General features: G+C 67.2%; 5 protein-coding genes across 5 annotated transcripts in view; 2 read left to right on the top strand and 3 right to left on the bottom strand.

Moving 5' to 3' along the window:
* Positions 1–797: 797 nt before the first annotated feature.
* On the top strand, positions 798–5,558 carry PFL1_06850 (uncharacterized protein; the record flags this gene model as incomplete). The annotated part of the gene is made up of 2 exons (XM_007879354.1): positions 798–5,012; positions 5,172–5,558. The coding sequence occupies 2 exons, from the start codon at positions 798–800 to the stop codon at positions 5,556–5,558; spliced, it is 4,602 nt and encodes a 1,533-aa protein (XP_007877545.1).
* A 255-nt stretch (positions 5,559–5,813) lies between these two features.
* PFL1_01747 (uncharacterized protein) lies at positions 5,814–7,674 on the bottom strand (the record flags this gene model as incomplete). Its single annotated transcript, XM_007879257.1, has 2 exons — positions 5,814–6,218; positions 6,361–7,674. 2 exons carry the CDS (start codon positions 7,672–7,674, stop codon positions 5,814–5,816), a joined length of 1,719 nt encoding a protein of 572 aa, XP_007877448.1.
* A 320-nt stretch (positions 7,675–7,994) lies between these two features.
* Positions 7,995–9,416, top strand: PFL1_01746 (uncharacterized protein; the record flags this gene model as incomplete). The annotated part of the gene is made up of 1 exon (XM_007879256.1): positions 7,995–9,416. One exon carries the CDS (start codon positions 7,995–7,997, stop codon positions 9,414–9,416), a length of 1,422 nt encoding a protein of 473 aa, XP_007877447.1.
* Positions 9,417–9,553: 137 nt separating this feature from the next.
* On the bottom strand, positions 9,554–15,240 carry PFL1_01745 (uncharacterized protein; the record flags this gene model as incomplete). Its single annotated transcript, XM_007879255.1, has 2 exons — positions 9,554–10,827; positions 10,941–15,240. 2 exons carry the CDS (start codon positions 15,238–15,240, stop codon positions 9,554–9,556), a joined length of 5,574 nt encoding a protein of 1,857 aa, XP_007877446.1.
* Positions 15,241–17,475: 2,235 nt separating this feature from the next.
* Positions 17,476–18,049, bottom strand: part of PFL1_01744 (uncharacterized protein) — a gene marked incomplete at both ends in the record, with an annotated part of 2,252 nt that continues 1,678 nt past the window's right edge. The window contains one exon of the mRNA XM_007879254.1: positions 17,476–18,004. Coding sequence (XP_007877445.1) covers positions 17,476–18,004 — 529 coding nt within the window. The remainder of the gene's footprint in view (positions 18,005–18,049) is intronic.

Below are 18,049 nucleotides of genomic sequence, written 5' to 3'. Positions count from 1 at the left end.
CTTCCTCGTTTCCCGGCCATGTCCGACTTCCGCTGTGCTTTGTCTGGTTCCCGAGTAGATTTCTGCTTTCGTCTTGACCCGCCCCTCGGCGTCTCCGAGATCGATACGATAGTCGCAGTCGCTAGAAAAGAAAAGAAGGCATCACGATATCCTCAGCGCACGATTAATACGATGTAATGTTAAGACCACGAGCTACGCCTTGCCTGCCCTGTGCGTCAAAGGCAGTTGAAGAGGGAGGAAGGGAATGGCGGCGGTGGTGGTGGTGGTGCCATCGCAAGGGGCGAGCGGGACCAGACTGAGCCAAAGATGCGGGTGGCAGGGCCAGGGCCACCGGCCAGCGGGGAGAGGCGGCCTGCCTGGCCTGGCCTGGCCTGGCCTGGCCTGGCGAGGCGGAAGTCGGAAGTCGGACGCGACGCGCTCAGCCTCGAGTCGAAGCCAGATTTGAATTTGGCTCGACAGCGGAGCCTGCGCCTCCACCGGTTGGTGGTGGGGCCACCCACGGCCAAACAGCAGACACAGCGCGTCGACCGCCACGCTCCCTCCTTTCCCCACCGCACACGACCGCCCCTTTGCTCACTGGCCTAGCCTGGCCCAGCCTAGCCCAGCCTAGCCCACCATCACCACATCCACCTCCTTGACGTCGCCCACTTCCCAACTTCGACGGCCAGGGCGCGCCGCGACGCCTCCGCACCGACGACTGCGCCCTGACTCGACCAGCATGCATTGAGCCACCACCAAGCAGCTCCCCTCCAGTCATCGCGTTCCCGTCGCTGGCTGCCTATCGGTCTGTCGCACCGATGTCAGCCGTAGGCCGTCCAGAGGCCTCGACCAGGCTTCCTAGATACCAGGCTCAGCGGCCGGGGCCCCCTGGCATCGCCGTCGGCCTAGACCGGTCCTTCACGAGGCGACAGCAACAGGGGCCGACTTCCTACACTCCGCGTCGAGCACCTTCGTCCGGCTCTGCAGCCAATGTCTTCTCCGCACCGCCGTCTGCCATCAGAAGCAGAGAGGCACCGGTTCCACGCGACTCCGAGATACCCATCGATACCCGCCAAGAGCAGCAGGGCACGCCCAGGAGTTCGGCCGTTCCCCGCAACCAGCGGCAGTCGGCCGCGAGGCGGAGCGCTCCTGGCCGGAGGCTTTCCCGCCCCGAGGATACCGACGAAGATGGCGACTCGGAGGCCGACGAGCAGAGGCGCCTCGCTTTCGCCCGCCGACGTTCCGACCACCTCACGCTTCCGCGACAGAGGCAGAGCGCAGCGGGGCCAGCACGCTTCGATCTCAGCTCATCGTCCGAGGACGACGAGCTCGAAGTGCTTGACCAGCTCACGCCGCGCGTCAGCCGCATCCGAGCTGATCCACAAGGCAGCGCCAGACCAGACCCGCTGGCCCGCTTCCGGGCGAGGCAGTCGGGCCAGATGCCGTCTCGCAACTCGCTGCCTTCGTCGGCCTTGGCTGGCAGGCCGACGCCTCAAGCGCCTTCATCCGCGGGCACTGTCCCATCCTTTCGCCGTCGCAGCATGGCCAGCGCCGAAGTCGCCTCCGCAGCAACGGCCAGCGGGTCTCGAGGCGCTGCCAGCTTCACGACGGCCAACGAGCAACTGCAAAGGCCCCAGCAGGCTCGCCCCCAGGTCTCGTTCCGCGGCATCCGTGTCGACGAATCAGACGAGCTCAACACGTCGAGCGCGAACATGACGATGAGCAATCCCCGGCAGAGGCTCCGCCCTTCGCTCTCGGGCGTCGACGGTCGGCTCGATGTGCCCACGCTCGAGGAGCGCTGTGCCGTCCTCGTCATCAACGCCAAGGGCGTGCTCAGCTTCTACATGGACCTCCAGCAGCAGGGCTGGAAGGACGACTCGCTCAGCGAGATGATGCGCAACTGGACTCCGTTCGAGACCTACAAGATCAACCAGCTGCTGGCCGAGGGCCAGTACAACCACCACTTTATCGACGTCAACGAGGTCGTCCGATCGCTCCAGATCGACGCCGATCGGCAGCCCGAGGGCTTCCGCGAGGCCATGAACATGGCCAACTGCGCCACGTTTGTCCACTACGTCCACCAGCTGCCCGACAACCTCGAGGCTTACGGCGAGCTCGAAGACGGCCGCATCACCCCCGAGGTGCTCGCACGCGCGCCGCTCCGCAACATCAGCGAGCTCAACGACGCTCGGCGCATCTTTTTGCGCTGGCTCGTGCCTCCGGAATGGCCGCTAACGGACGAGGTGCTGATGCTGCTGCTCGACATGAGCACGCAGGTCTTCATCCACCGCCTCCAGCGTAACGTCGAGCGTGTGCGGGCGGGCACGCTCGACGAGGCCGAGGCCAAGGCCGTCACCGACAACAGCCTCAACGAGCTCTCGAGCGGCGACATTGTCCGCCACTCGCTGCAACGCGTCATGGCACAGAGGAACATGAGCAGCGCCGACATCGACCGCGCCGTCATGCGCTACGAGACCTTTGCCAACATCCGCCAGATTGACCTGCAGGACCTGCTGTACGACCACGTTGCCATGGCTCGCCGGTGGCCCTTCCTCGGCATGGTGTCGGACCTCACCAGCTACATCCGCGACGTCGTGCGCGAGGTCGACGCGGGCATGCACTCGACCAGCCTGGCCCAGATCATGAGTCGGCTCGAGCGCGAATCCACGCGCGGATCCTCGGACGTCGACGACGGTGCTGCCAAAGCTGGCGCTGCGACCGACGACAGCGACGCCGCAAGCACCGACGGCCAGGTATCCGGGTCCAGCGAGGGACCGGCCCAGTCCACCCCGAGAGCTCGTGCCGCCGTCCCCGCCGCCGCAAATCCGACCCGTGAGATCGACGCGGCTTTCAACTCTCAGTTTCCGCACTGGATGCAGGAGATGATTGAAGAGGCGGAAACGTCCCGCGGCAACCCGTCAGAGCAGGCCGCGCCCCCACAAGATGCCGGTGCCGCGTTCGTCGAGTCCCTCACCGAGTCTCAAAAGGCCGCTGCGATTGCCGAGCTGCTGCTGGAGGACGAGCGGTCCGCTTTCCCGGTGCCTTTTGCGGCCAACGTTCCTCCTTCAATCGAGCCGATCGAGCCCGGGTCAGACATGCAACGGCTCTTCGACGACGAACGAAGCAGCAGCGTCGACCTTGCCGTCCCCTCTAGCCCACCGCCCGCCTCGGCCCTCTTTCGCGGGCAGCTCAACTCGCGAGACGCCTCTGGAGGTCGCGTTCGCGACGGGCTCGCGACGCCCACGACACCCAATCGACGGACGGTCCAGGCGGCGTCGACGCGCACCAGTCGGCGCACCGCCCACGAGGAAAGGAGCGAGGGCCCAGGAAAGAACACCATCCGGCTCGACGAGGCCACCACGACGAGGGACGACGTCATCGACTCGCCCGCCAAGGAAAAGGCCGGCCGGCTCGGCTTCGACAGCCAGAACCGGCTCGTCCGCAAAGCGACCGACGCGCGCAGAGGCAGGATGCTCGACGGATCCGCGCTCGCGGTGCGCGAGTCCCGCTTCGATTCGCAGGGAGAAGACGAGGAGGACGTCTTCCTCGAAAAGGCCAAGACCACCAACAAGAGAAGGAAGAGAGACAAGGGCAAGCAGCGTGCCCAGCAGCCGCCCAGCGGCGCCGTTTCCGATGCACCCTCCGGGGTGGAAAATAAGCCGACCGCCCCCAAAAGAGCACCCTCCGGGGTGGAAAATAAGCCAGCCGGTTCGGAAGCACCCTCAGCGGTGGAAGGCAACAAGCAGACGAGATCGAGGACCAGGAGGCAAGCCACCGTCGACGCCATCGTCGAGGAGAGAGCGCCGTCCACGACGAGGAAGCTGCGTCCGAGGAAGGCGGACGACGCTGCGCCCAGGCGAAGCTCGAGGCGCACCCGCCAGGGTACGGACCCGGCTTCGGCTTCGGTGGCTGGCGCTGTCACGTCCACAGCGGCGACGGTGGCGCCGGCTGCCGGGACTCGCTCAAGGCGAACAAGATCGCAGACACGGTCAGAGGCGGCATCCGCTGCGGAGTCGGACGCCGGCATCGAGGGCAAGACTAAACCGCGGCCGTCGACCGTGCAAGAAGAGAGATCGCAGGTCGACGACGACGAGAACGGGGTCGAAGACACGGGCCGAGGCCGCAACGCTCGTGTCAGGTCACGGGCACGGGCGCAGGACCAGTACGCGGCCGACGACGGCATCATGGCGGCGGCGGCGGCGGCGGCTTCGAGCTCGAGGCTCGACCCCGTCAGGGAGCCTCCGGCCTTTGCGGGTGACGGCATGGCGGATCTCGTGTTTGACACGGGCGACGCCTCTCGCGACCAGGAGCTCGACTTTGCGGGCGACGACGATCCGGACATTTTGGCGCAGCGAGCGGCCCGAGACGCCGCCATCGCCCGACGCCGACCGAGGCCGGGCACCGAGGCGTTCCGCCTGCCCAAGTCGAGCGGCCTGCCAGCCCTGCAGGTGGCGCCGGCCAATGAGGTGGAAGGGTCGCGCGACGCCGCGAGGGTCGCCAACGTCCTCCGGTCGGGCCAGACGCCCAAGAAGCGGAGGCGCATCGGCCCGTATCGACCGGAGCGGCTCGGCTCGGCTCTCGGTCTGCGATCCGACCACGACGTCGATCAGGAGGCCGAGCCCCGGTCGACTCCAGCGCCGAGCGACGGCGAAGAGGTCGACGAGCTCCAATCGCCCGCACCACGATCGGCAGCCGCGGCAGCGGCGGCGCGGTCGCAGCGGACGACGCCGCGGCCCTCGCAGCAGCCGCAGCTGCGCGTCGAGCCCTACAAGCGCGCCAACCTCTACATCACCGGCGGCAACATGACGGGCCGGCAGCAGTGGACCGACGCCGAGACGCGGTGCCTGCTCGAGGCGCTGTACCAGATCGCCAGGTACAAGCGCCACAAGCCGCGCTTCCGCGTCTATGCCAAGGTGCTCCAGCTCCACGGCGTCAACGGCACGCGGAGCCGTACCCTGGCGCGGTGGAACAACGTCCAGCTCAAGGACAAGAGCCGCAACGAGCTGATCCGGATGAGGCGCGACAGGGAAAGGGTGAGTCGAGTCGGGTCGAAATGTCTGGACGGGCCATGTCTTCTGCTTTTCTGTTCTGGTGGGCGAGCCGGGCTGACGGTCGTCGTTCGCCCCTCTTTTCTCTCTCTCTCTCCCTTTCCTCCCCACCCCCCTGTGTCGTCTTGACGTCGTCCCCCTCAGATCCCGTACTGGAAGCGACTCCTCCACCCCAACCTGTGGGAGCCGAAACCCGTCCGGCCCAAAGGCGTCGTGGGCAACGGGCACGACATTGGCGAAGAGACCGAAGACATTCCCTCGGACGACGACGACGACGACGACGATGAAGACGACGACGACGATAGGGATGGCGGTGGCGGTGGAGGTGGCGAGGGCGGTGGCGATGGCGATGGCGATGGCGACGGCGATGGCGACGGCGACGGTGCTGGTGCCGGTGCGGGCGGAAACGACGGGGTTGAGACGAGGAGCTCGAGGGCGAGCCGGCAGCGCAGCACCTCTGCCGCGTCCCGTTCCGAGGCCGGCGGTGGGCGGGCTGACGACCAGGAGACCAAGGAGGAACCGGAGGCCTGACCTGACCTGACCTGACCTGACCTGACCTGACCTGACCTGACCTGACCTGACTATGCCGCGACCACGGCGGCTCTACAGCCGAGGTCCCCTGTAGAAGATACCTCGTGCATGCTCGCGGCACAAGAGCAGCCCGTCCGACGCCGCTTTGAAAGCATGCCACATCGGGGCGCCTCTACATCCCGACCGTCTACCGTCCAGAACGGCATCTCGTCGCGTGTCGCTTGTCGCTGTAGTAGACCGTCCGTGAAACGCCGCTCAGTGGTGCCTCCGCGCCCGAGCCTTTGCCACCCTCTTCCTCCGCGCCTCTGCCGCGCTGACAGCGGCATCCTCGGAGGCGGCGCCGACCGACGAAGGTGACCGGTCATAGTCGAGCTTGGACCTCTGCTCCTGATCGAGGATCTCGCGCATGGCGTCCATCCGGGACCCCTTGGGCGCGGCACGCGGCTGCGATGCCGACTTGGGCACGGCCGAGGGCGGCGTGGCCTCGGCCATCCTGGCGCGGAGGCCCTCGAGGAAGCCCGGCTCCTTTTTGGCGTACGGGTTGGGCTCGTGCTTGATGCGCACCGGGAACTTTACGGCGCGGCGGACGACGGGGATCTGCAGGACAAGCATCTGCAGCAGCGACCAGAGGTTGGTCGTGGCCCAGTAGACGAGGACGCCCTGTCGATGCGAGGGGTAGGCGAGGGAGCGGTGGATTTCAGTGCAGGAGAGAGAAGGGCAGGGCAGGGGCGTCAGGGACCAAGATCGCACGCGCGAAAAAGAGATAACGGCTCCGCACCGCAGTGGAGGCGGCGCGACTTACCGAGGGGAAGGTGGTGGCAAAGTAGCCAATGATGGGCATAAAGCCGCGGAAGACGTACTTGATCATCTTGGACTGGGCCTGATCCTGGGCGGCGCCGCCCGTGGTGCCCAGCTTGAAGCCGAGCTCGGCGACGGCGAGGGTGGCGGCGGTGCTGACGAGCGGGAGGAGGTAGGTGGGGTCCGGGCTGGAGAGGTCGACGGTCCAGAAGGGCCCGCCGATGTCGAAGCCGCTGGCGCCACTCTTTGCGATGCGCTCGAGGGCGAGGAAGAAGGAAAACATGAGGGGAAACTGGAAGAGGATGGGGGTGAAGCTCTTGAGCGGGTTGGCGTTGTTGTCGCGCATCAGGCGCTGCACCTCGGCGATGGCCTCCTGCATGGCGCGCTGGTCGCCCGAGGCCTTGTGGTGCTTGACGTCGTCCATGAGGGTCTTCATGCGCGGCGAAATGTTGCCGAGGCGGATGGCGTTCTTCTGGCCGGCAATGTTGATGGGCGCCAGCACGAGGCGGAGCGCCACGGTGGTGACGACAATGGTGCCCCACCAGGGCAGGCCGGTGTGGGTGCCGACAAAGTCGAGCAGCTGCGTCACCCAGCCGACGGGCGAGACCCAGTGGGCGAGGCCGAGCGACGAGAGCTCGCCCGCCTGGATGCCCGCGAAGCCGGTCGAGGCGAGCGTCTCGGAGACGGTGGCGGCGCTGGTGGGGTCGAGCGAGGTGGCGAGGTCCGACAGCGCACCCGTGGTGGTGTCGCTGCTGCTGCTGGCGCCGACATCGACGGCGGCCGCCGGTTCCGGGACGGTGTTGTGTGCGGCCGAGACAAACGAGTCGGCGGCGGGCTGCGGGGTGGCCGCCTGGTGGAGCTGTTGGGATGCGTGGGATGCGCCCTCCTTGACGTGGTCGATGGCAGCGTCGGCCTTGTGCTCGAGCGTGTCCTTGAGCTCAGTGGCCTTTTGCGCTGCCGAGTCGACGTCGCCGCCAGACTTGTTGCTGGAGAAGAGGGAGAGGTGGCGTGCTGATGCAGGCAGTGCTGATGGTGCGGCGGCGGCCGATGCGCCGCCGATGCACGCGCGGTGGAGGTGCCATGGTGCTGGGCCGGAGAGGAGGCGGGATGGGGATGGGCTCGTCAGCGGTGAGCGAGCGAATGTCGAGGAGCGGTAGGCGGCTGTGCTGGTGCTGAAGGCCGAAGTGCGGGCCCGGGTCGAGGAGCGCGGTGCGACGGGTGGCAGGCAGGGGGCTCGAAGGTTGGCGAGAGTGGCCGAGGGTGGTGCAAGGATGGGCCTGGACGCGCGCGCCACGAGGCGGGATGTTGTTGCAATCATGTCGGACAGGCGGACAAGCGGGCGGGCAGGCAGAGCAAGCAGGTGAGCAAGCAGCAGCGAGCGAGCAAAGATCGAGACAGTGGACGAGGTGGTGGAAGGAGGTGGGAGAGGTAGGGAGCAGCGAGAGAGGCCGATTTGGCGGCCCTTTGGCGTTTTTCTGCTGCGCGCCGATGGCCCGACTTCTTCCAGTCTTTGCGTCGCTCTCGGAACTCGGCTTGGCTCAGCAGCCTCAGCCTCCGCCCTCGCACCGTCGCCTGCCTGCTTCCTTGGCCCACCCTCGTCTGCTCGCAACCATCACCCCAAGCTCACATCCCGCCGCCATGCCGCCGCAGCGCAAACGCCTCAAGACAGCGACAGCGGCGCAGGCGGTTTCGGCGTCGGGCCATCGCCAGCCTCGCTCGTCGTCCACGGCGGCATCGCCCGCACCACCACCCGCACCGCCCTCTTCGTCCTCAACGACGACAACGACGACGACCCGCCCAGCTCGACCGGAAGCGCACCACGCCTCCCTTCCCAAGTCGCTCCGCCTGCTCCTCCGCGCCCTGCTGGCAAACCACGCCCGGCTGCTCGAAGAACACCGCCTGCTCGACAGGCTCTGGTACAAGGGTCGATCCCAGTTCCGCACCGCCACGTGGTGGAAGCACATCCACGCGCTGCGCCGCTGCCTCGTCTACCTCGTCGGCTCCCTCTCTTCCCTCGGGACAAACGAGGGCGCACTGCACCGCACCGCCGACGCCGTCATCGCCGCCCTGTGCTCCCTCTTCGATGCCGCCCCTCCCGCCAATGCAGCCAAGGGCCAGATCAGGACGGTACCCCACTTCTCGACGCCGGCTACACACCTCGATCGAGACGGCCCGACATCCCCTCGTCCCGACGCGTTCCTCGAGGCGGCGAGGGCGTCGCACAACCTCGCCCTCCTCCTCCACGAGACGCGCAAAAGGGCTAGGACCGCATACCGCGTCGCCGCGGTTCACCTGCGCACCCCGCCCGCCCCGACATTTGCGCCGCAGGTCACCATCCTCCTCACCCTCGCCGCCAGCGTCGAACGGATGGCCACCGACACCGTCCTCGGCGCCGCGATCAAGGACGCCGCGCAGATCTCGGATGCAAGGGCAAAGAACGGCGTCGAGACGCTGTACTCGGTGCTGCGAGGCGTGCTCGTCGACAGAGCAGCAGGCCAAGCAGCCGGCAGCCGCGGTGGTGGCAGCGCCGGTGGTGATGGAGTGTCGTCTGACGGCGGCGAGAGGAGCAGCAAGCGGCGCAAGCTTGCTTCCGGCTCCGTGTCGCTGCCCATGCCGTCCGCCGACGACACGGCGAAACCTCCCCGGCCTGCGACTGACCAAGCAAAGCCGCGCCAACGACCCTCCAAGCACCGTCGTGACCAGCTGCGAAAGGCACGCCTCGCTGCGGCGTCGTCGGCCGGCAAGACGACGACGCCACGTTGCCCGAACCAACTGGGCAGCCTGCCGGACACGATCCCGGATCCTCTGGCTCCACGACGTCGACGCAGCGCCGCTGTACCCACGACCGCCAGAGAACGGACGCGGAAGAGAAAAACCCCGACTCCGCTTTCGTTTTCCGAGGCCTCGGAGGCGTTCGACCCCAAGCGCGCCTTGAAAGCCGCTCGCAAGTTCTTTGCCAAGCCCGTCGCTCCTCCGCCCCTGTCGTCGCCGTCGGGCGGCGGAATAGACCCAGGTGGTGACGACGACGACGACGACCTGGGAGAGGCAATCGCTCGTTAGGGCCTCTATCTGCCTGTCTAGCCAAACCGTGTATTTGTACATCGCCCGTCCGCAACACTACGTTCTGCGCCCAATCCACCTCGACTGCTTGCCTGACCGCCCCGCCCCTCTACTCGGTCGCCGCGATTGCCGCCGCCCTACTGCGGCACGATCGGGACCGTGGCGCTTTGCTGCCGCTCCAGCGCGGCCACCGTTAGACTCACCTCGCTCCCCACGCCCCGCAGCAACGTGCCGCCGATGCGCGCCTGCACCTCGCGCACCACGCCGCGGCAGAAGTCGAGGTAGGCCTGCCTCTCCTTTGCCTCTCCCGGCGTGTCCTCGAGGTAGAGGCGCAGCGCCGATAGCAGCGCAGAGAGGCACGCGAACAGCATCGGACGCCGCCTCGCCGCTTCGGCGTCGGTGCGCTCGGCGTCGGCCGAAATATTGGCCAGCGTCGTCGCGACCAGATCGGCCCGGATCGCCTGGAAGTCTTGCAGCCTGAGCGCCGGCTCACCTGCGTCGGCGTCGTCGCTCAGACTGGTCGGGTGGACCGATGCCGCAGCTGACGATGCAGAGCCGTCGAGCAGCTTGTCCTTCCAGCCCCGGCACAGGACGCTACCCGAGGCCACCTTGCAGAGCGCGACGGTGAAATTGTGCTGGACGCTCAGCACCCTCGCCACGGCCGAGTGACACCACATGGCCATGAACTCGGCCTCGTGCTCGCCAAACGCGGCCGGGTCCAGGACCAGCACGTTGAGCAGGAAGCGCAGCCCCACGTCGCGCTTGCCGACCGGATCGTCGATGCGCTTCCACGACTCGTTGCCGTACGTCAGATAGCTCGTCCAGCTCCGAAGCCCATTCTGAATCAGCACGTGTGCGCACCCGGCCCAGCAGTCGACGACGGCCTCGAGGTACCGGCGCCGCTCGGCGTCCTTGACGATCCGGTCGAGGCGATTGCGCCGGTCGCTCCTGCCTCCCTCGGCCACGGCCGTCAGGCGTTCCGTGACTCCGAGCGAGATGACAAGGCCCTCGGCGCGACGGTCTGGATGGTAGATGTTCGATACCAGGCGGAAGAGGGCCGGCGAGATGACGTCGATCGCGTAGTCGGCGAACTCCCTGTCCATGGCCTTGATCGACGTCGATGGCGATGGCGGTGGGGCCGCCGCTTCGACCGTTGGACCATCGCCGGCCGGCTGCGCGCCCAGCAGGTTGTCCAGGGTCGGATCGTCAAAGTCGAATCCGGCGTCGTCAAAGAGGTCGGCAAAGCTGTCCTGGCTCTCGTTTGAGGTGGCCGGGGCGTGCTTGCCCGTGCTGGCCCGGCTGGCAACCGCCCGGTTCCGCTGCAGCAGAAACGACTGGATGCACTTTAGCGCCTCGTGGCCGATGACGGGATCGATGGCGAGCTGGGCCTCGAGGATGTCCTTTGTCCAGGCTGAAAGGCGGCGGGGTGGAGCAAGTTGTGCGAAGGGTCAGCCAGCACATCTGGGACGATCTCGGGTCGGACGGTCGGCGACGAGGCGCCGCGCGGCGCACCTAGACACTCACAGGTGTGCAGCAGCTTAAGGTCTGGGTAGACGGGCTGCGCCAGCTCGACATCGTCGTGCCTCGACAGTGTCGGGTGCTCGATGACGTGCTGCAGCGACCGCAGGACGGCCACAATCAGCCGCGCCACCTCGCTCTGGCGCCGGACCGCCACCTGCCTGGCACGGGCCTCTTGGAACATGGGCGCCAGCGGCGCAGCGCCGGGTGGCCGCCGGCTCTGCGTGCCCGTCGTCTTCTCGAGCGCCTCGTACTCCTTCATCATCAGAGTCGCCACCTCGCCAAACCACGCCGAGATGGGCGAGACGTCGAGGCGATGGTGACGGAAGATGGCGGCAGCGTACATCATGGCGCGCACGCAGGCCACCTGCGACGCGAAATCGGCCTGCCGGAACGGAAGGAAGCTCTTGATCTGACGGAGCCGCTGCGCCGCCTGGCTCGGCGCGACGAAGAGGAAGAGCATCACGACGGCGTAGTGGTTGAACAGCATCGACCGCTGGCCCGACGTTGGCACGTCGTCGCGCGTGAAGGCCATGGTGCGCACAGGCGAGATGCGCGAAAAGAGGCGCGACACCTTGCGGTCCCCGTCCCTCTGGTCCCTGGCCGAAGCGCGCAGATCCCGGCTGGCCCGAGCGACGAGCTTGACAAAGACGTGGAAGCACGAGTCGTCGCGCTCCGCCGGTTGGTACAGCGCGAGCTCGTCGAAATCCCGGAGGAAGCGCGGAAAGTCGTGGTCACTCTCGCTCGGCAGGTCGGTCAGCCGGTGGCTGTCGAAGATGTCGAAGAGCCGGGAGAGGGCGAGGTCGGCGCCCTCCATCTTCCAGCCCCACGCCGCGCTGAGGTCCAGGCAGCGGTGCAGAACCACCCGCACGTACCTGTCCCGCTTGTTGAGCGCCGAGAGCGACATCGAAGACTCGACGGCGGCGTCGAAGCGGAGCCGCACCGCCGCCAACGCTCTGGCGACCACCGGCCAGTGCTCGCCGAGATGGCCGATCGAGTGCGCGGTGCCCGTCGATGGCGAGACGTGCGACAGGGCGCTGATGCCGAAGATGCAGTACCACGTGCTCTCGGCCGCGATGATCGAGCTCCTGCGGGGATCGAGGCCTTGCCACTGCGTCAGGGCCGCCTCGAAGACCGACCAAAAGGAGAGCGGCACGCCACCCATGTCCTCCTTGCCGGCCCGATCCAGCAGGTGGATGAGGCAGACCCACATCTCGGCAGACGTGTCGGCCAGCTTCGTCACCGCGGCCGGCCGAGGAGCGCCGCCGTCGTCCACGCCCGGGTCGCTCACCAGAGCATCCGCAATGGTCTTAACCGCGCGCATGGTCCTGTTGAGGCCGTGCCGAAGGAGCAGGAGCATGAGCAGCTTGCTGCTGTTGGCCAATTCCTGAAAGGTAGGGACCTCGTGGCCGTCGAGGGCCAGCGCGGCTTGATCCTGGCCGCATGCTGCGAGCATCCTCCAGCACAGCTCCACGCGGAACCAGAGCAAGCGGAGCAGCGGCTCAAGCGGTGCATCTGCCCTCTTGCGAAGACGCTGGAGGAGCAGATCGACCTGGTGGATGATGGCCCGATAGAAGCGGAAGACCTGCGGCCCGAGCTCGGGCTGGAGCGCTTCGGCCGTCAGCTTGAGGCAGATGAAGCGCGAGGCCTCTTCTAATCCGCCCCTGCGCCGCGCCGCGTCGCCCGAGGGCTCGTCTGGTGCGTCTCCTCCCTCGCGTCGAGCGAGCTCACCCTCTTCGCTCAGCGCTTCGAACAGCGCGGGCAGCGAAGCAAGCACCTCCTCTGCCGACATCATGGCCGTGAGCTCGATGCCGCCGATCCGTACACCGAGGCGGGTCCAGTTCGGCGGCAAAGCGCTCTCGGCCGCATCGAGATACTCTGGCAGATGCAGCAGCTCGTGAAGCCGCCCACGGCCGAGGAAGGTCTCGTCGGCGAAGCTCAGCCCTACAGGCGGGGGCCGTATGCCAAAGTCGAGCCGAAGCCCCTCGTGGTCGTCCCACGCATCTGCCTCGATCCTCTGTGCGTCCAGCTTGTCGGCCGCCGCCGCGGGCCGTGAGCTCGGAGAGGACGCGCCGTTCGCCCCTGCCGATCGCGCATCCGATCCAGGTGACTTGGTCTGCGGCATCACCCGCGCTTGCAAGTATCCTGGTCGCGGCACCGGCACCGGTGACTGAGACGGATCGTCGAGGTGGCGGAGCGGCGATGGGCTGTGTGCGAGGGCATTATTGGAGACGCGACCACGAGCAACGTGCGGGCTCTCCAAGGCCGTTCGCTGAGGGGCCTTGCCCTCCGGCGATATGCCGACTTCGCGCGCCCTCCTCTGCTGCGGCGCCACCGCTCCATCAGCCGCGCCTTCGTCCCTTTGAATCGCGGGGGCGCGCTGGGGAGATGAGCGTGCAGCTGCAGGCGAGGGTCCCAGCATCGAAAAGAACCCGTCTTCCGAGTCGTCATCCAATCCAGGCGAAACCTGGAAGTCGAACAGCACATCGTCGTTGACAAGGTCCAGCCGCGGTCTGGTCCTGGGCTTGACGACGGCAGGGTTGGCAGGCCTGGCGGCCGGACCGCGATGCGTGCTGCGGGTCCTGCCTACCCTAGGATCGGCCTTCCGGCGCTTCCTCTTGAGCCCGGATGTGGAAACAGCTTTGGCGTCAGAGGTCGGTCGTTGTCCCCCGTGACTGCCAGGGGCGAGCACGTCTCCCGGTCCCGCCGCCTCGAGGTTCCCAGAGACGAAAGCATCGAGGCGATGCTGTTTCGGCGACCGGCGCGCCTGAGTTACGCCGCGCCGTGCCTTCTTCTGGCGCTTGCCCCCACCGTCGGTGCGACTGAGCATGCGATCGATGGCATCGGCCTCTCGAGCTTGCTTTGGGCGGCGCCGATCCGCCCATAGCCGTAGCATCTCGACCTCTGAGTCTGAGTCGCTACAAGCCGACCCGTCCTGGGACGAAGCGGAGGCCTGTCCACTTTCAGACTCCGAGTCGGCAGGGAAGAGCTCGAACCGTCTGTCGCGGTCGCCCTCTCCCGGAGAATGATGCCGCATCCTCTTTCTCGCCTGGCCTGGGCGGAGCTCTGCGGCGTCGAGCGGGCTCGTCGACGGTGTGGATCGGGCCGCTGGGACAGTGGCGTCGCCATCCTCTTCTTGGCTCTGCTCGCTCGCCGTCGGCGTCGAGGAAATGTGACCATCCGAGTGGTAAGCCTTGCCGTGCCGCATGGCACGGAGGTCCTCGATGTGCTTCCGCGCCATGCCAGCGGGCATCATCTTCTTGAGCTGACGGAACCGGCGCTCGTAGTCGGTGCTGTCGCTGTCGGAAGCGACCCCTTCGTTCGCACGACGCCGGCCTCGCCTGCTTCGTGCCTTGCTGCTGGCCGTCGGCCCCGCCGGCATGTCCTCGTCGGCCGAAGAGTCCAGGTAGTGGACAGCTGCGACTGAGCCCGAGCCGGGCACGCGCTCTTCTGCCGGGGTCGCTGCTGATGGAGGGGCTTGCGTGGAGTCGACTCCAGGCGGGCCGGGGTCGGTGTCGGAGCTGACGAGGTCAATGGGCTTGGATAGCGAGCGTAGCCGTCGGTGCTTGCGCGGGGCCAGGACGGGTGACGAAGAGCCGGACGAAGAGCCGCTGCGCGATCGAGCCCGTGCCTGCTGCGGAGTGTCTGCGACTGGAGCGATAGTCGGCCCAACCTTCGCCTTGCCTGCACCACGCCCGGCATACGTTCTTGTAGCCGGCGCGGCAGCCTTGCCGGCACGGGGAGGCCCGTCCTTGGAGCCGGACGACCTCGCAGGTGGCGCGATGGTCTCCTCTGCCTCCGTCTCAGAGTCTGACGACAGCCGGAGGCGCGTCGAGGGCCCCCATGTTGCCTTTGCCCTTTCAGCTGATGTTGTTGGGCCCGCGATCTTCGACCTTGAAGTTGATGGTGCCGCTCCGGTTTGCGCATCTCCTCTTGACGCAGCCTCGGCGACTTGGCCTCGATCACCCGCCCTTGGAGAATCTCGCCGCCGGCCCGTAGCTGACTGCGCTCGCCTCTTCTTCTCCCTCTCCTCTTCTCTGGCCCAGCTCTCCTCTTGCGCCTCGTCTTCCGGGTCCGGCTCGAGCCACTGGCTCTGACTCTCGCCTGCCTCGGCCGCCGCGCGAGCTGCTTCTTCGCTGAGCCTCTTCTTTTCCTGCCTGGCCCACTCTCGCTGGCTGACCACCGCGTCCTCCCAGTTGTTCCGGACGAGCGTGCGCTGATACCGTATGGCCTCGAGCGTGTACGGATTGAGCTGCTGCGCCTTCCGTGCGCGCAGGTTGCGCCTCGGTGGTGAGGGCGGGAGCATGGCAGCCGCCCTGGCCACAGCCTCGTCATCTGCCGAGGCAGGCCTCTGCGCAGTGGTCGAGGAAGCAGAGGAGGAGATAGGTGCAGGTCGGGCCGAATGCTCGAGCTCCACAGCTGGCGGAGCGGGCGGTGTCGGTGTCCGCACCTCGCGACTGGGGCCGGACGGCGTCCCCAGCAGAACTTGGGATACGGCAGCGAAGTTGCCGGAGAAGCTCCGCGGCGCAGCACCAGCAGCAGGACCCTCAACAGCGAGTTCGGGTGACGCTAAAGTCCTCAAAACGGGCCGGGGCGGTTCCGACCCAGAGCCTGGCGCAGAGCGCTCGCGGGAAAATTGGTGGGGCAGGACCACCTGTGATGCCTCAGCCTCTGCTTCGTCCTGCGCCGAGGAGAGGTCCGAGTCAGAATCGACGAACAGCGGCAGCAGCGGAGCGGTCGGACCAGCGCATGACAGCGGCGCGGGGCTCTGGCCGGGGAGAGGGTCAAGCTGGCGTGTCGTCGGTTGCTGCAGCGAGAGCGGTGATGCCTGTCGAAGTGGCGACATCGCATCGGAGTCGACTTCACGACGGGGGAGAGAGCAGCCCTCTGGCGACGGAAACGGCAGAGGTAGGGTGAGGAACGACTCGGCGTCCTCGCCTCCGACGGAGTCTGGTTGGAGCGATTCGAGACGCAGTGGGGATAGGCAGGGCGAAGGATGCGGCGATCCCGCAGCCCTTGAGGACGTGCGACGAGGAGATGGCTCCGATGGGTGTTGCGGCGCGTCTGCGAGGGCTAATGGAAGAGATGGCGTCCCGGGATCGCAGTCCGCACCCTCTGACTGCAGCATCGGCGGAAGTGGTGGTGTGGCGGGCATCGGCGATGCTGGGGGTGGCGTCGGCCGAGTCTCGTCGACCGCCTCGACTGCTAGCAGCAAAGGGGCCATCGGTGAGGCCGGGGGGACGTCGGTGGCAACGTCGTCGACATCGTGCTGGGCTGGCAGAGGCGCCTGCGTTGGCAAGGATGTGACAGGATGCGGCAGTGCGCCTTCTGGCGACATGCAGACGACGTCGATGCCATCCTTTTGGCTTCCCTTGGCCGGCGTGGTCCTCGTGCGCTCCTGTCCCGGGCTCGGTGCGCCATTCTCGTCGTGGGAATCTGGACCCGCCGGTGGACGGAACTGATCGACTCGCTCGGGGATGAAGGTGGCTGCGTCGGGGATCGCCGCTGCCCATGTCGGATGGGCAGAGACAGCAGCCAGTGTCTGGTTGCGCTCGGTCGAGCTGTAGGCTGCCGGGAAGCGGGGAACGTCGATGGTTCGTGGAGAAGACGGTGCTGACCTTGGCCGCTGCGATGCCGCTGCCGTAGGGCGAAACGCGTGCGCGCGAGCTGCCGATGGGGAGAGGGACTCCTGGCTCCTGCCACGCCTGAGGCCACGCATACGGGCGGTATTGGACGTGCTGGCTTCATGTTTGCGGGCGTGCGTCGCCGGGTCCATGAGAGGATGCGTCGTGGCGGAGGCGGCGGGTCGGTGTGGGCTGCCAGGTAGCGGGGTGCTTCGACGCTGGCATCTGCCGAAAGCAAGCCGTGTGGGCCGACGTAGAAGCTGGCGCAGACGGCGGCAATGAGAATCAGGGCGGGTAGTAGTGGTGGTGAGGTCGGCGATGGAAGTCTGTCGCAGCGTTTGAGGACGTCGCCGTGGAAAGGTAGAGTGGCGTTGGTCGGGCGTCAGGGCGCAGTGGAGCTGCCGCCAGCCCGCCAAAGCCCGCCCCAACTTCGTCTACGCGACGCGTTCATCCGAGACCCTGGCAGACCGCACCGGCGCCCTGACCTGGCTCCACCTCATCAGGGCCGCTCTGCAGCCATGCCACTCCAGCATTCGTCGCCCTGTGCTGTCCCCAATAGGTCAGCCTTGAGGAGATGAAGGGGATAGGCCTGCCAGGTCAACATTGACATGACCTCGAAACGCGCATTGCTTGGCAGACTGCGGAAGCAGGAGCCACTTCCAACTGCTGTCTTGAGGTCACGCCGTGCACTGTATCTCGCTCTCTCCGTCACCTTTGCATCCCTGAGGTTCAGCGCTATCGAGGATGCAAGATTGATGGTCCCTTGCACAGAGCAACATGGAGATGCAGTGAAAAGTGGCAAACAGCGCGTCAAGAACGCCCCTCTACCTGCTGTGCGAGCCTCCGCCCCTTCCCCCATCCTCGCCGCCGCCACAAGCGACCGCGCAGAGCCCTGCCCTCCCGCAGCCACCGTCCTCTCAGGGCAGGCCGCTCAGTGACCGCGTCGGCAGCGGTGGCGGCACAGGCGGCGGCTTGGGCTTGCCCTTGACCTTGCTCAGGAATGCCGAACTCGACGGGACCGGCGGCGGAGGTGGCCGACTGCTGCTGCCCGCGCCGGTGCTGACGCCGGTGCCACTCGACGACGCCGACGACGACGCCATGGGAAACGACGACGAGCCATTGCCCGTCGCCCTGCGCCCCGCCTCGTCAGCATCGCCCGCAAAGTTGCGGTACTCGCGGTTGCCGTTGGCAAACGGCAGGCTGCGCGTCCATCCGCCGCCGCTGTTGCTGCCCACCGTGTCGCCCCTCCGCCGCCCGCCACCCGTCAGCGCTGCCTCATCGTCGTGGTCGTCGGCGTCGTCGTCGGTATGGTGGTGGAACTGGCCCGTGCTCAGACCCGTCCCCTGCGGCGAGAGCATGCCGGCGCCCCCGCCCGAAAACGGATCGCCGCCGTCAGAGTAGGCGCTCAGGCCCGTGTGGTTGACGTCGAGGTGCGGCGTGACGTGACTGGCCACACCGAGGTAATTGGCGTCCATGCCCAGCCCGCTCTCG

The sequence above is a fragment of the Pseudozyma flocculosa genome (assembly GCF_000417875.1).
Source record: "Pseudozyma flocculosa PF-1 unplaced genomic scaffold scaffold00004, whole genome shotgun sequence".
NCBI classification, from domain to species: Eukaryota; Fungi; Basidiomycota; class Ustilaginomycetes; order Ustilaginales; family Ustilaginaceae; genus Pseudozyma; species Pseudozyma flocculosa.
This window is presented reverse-complemented; position numbering and strand designations above follow the sequence as displayed.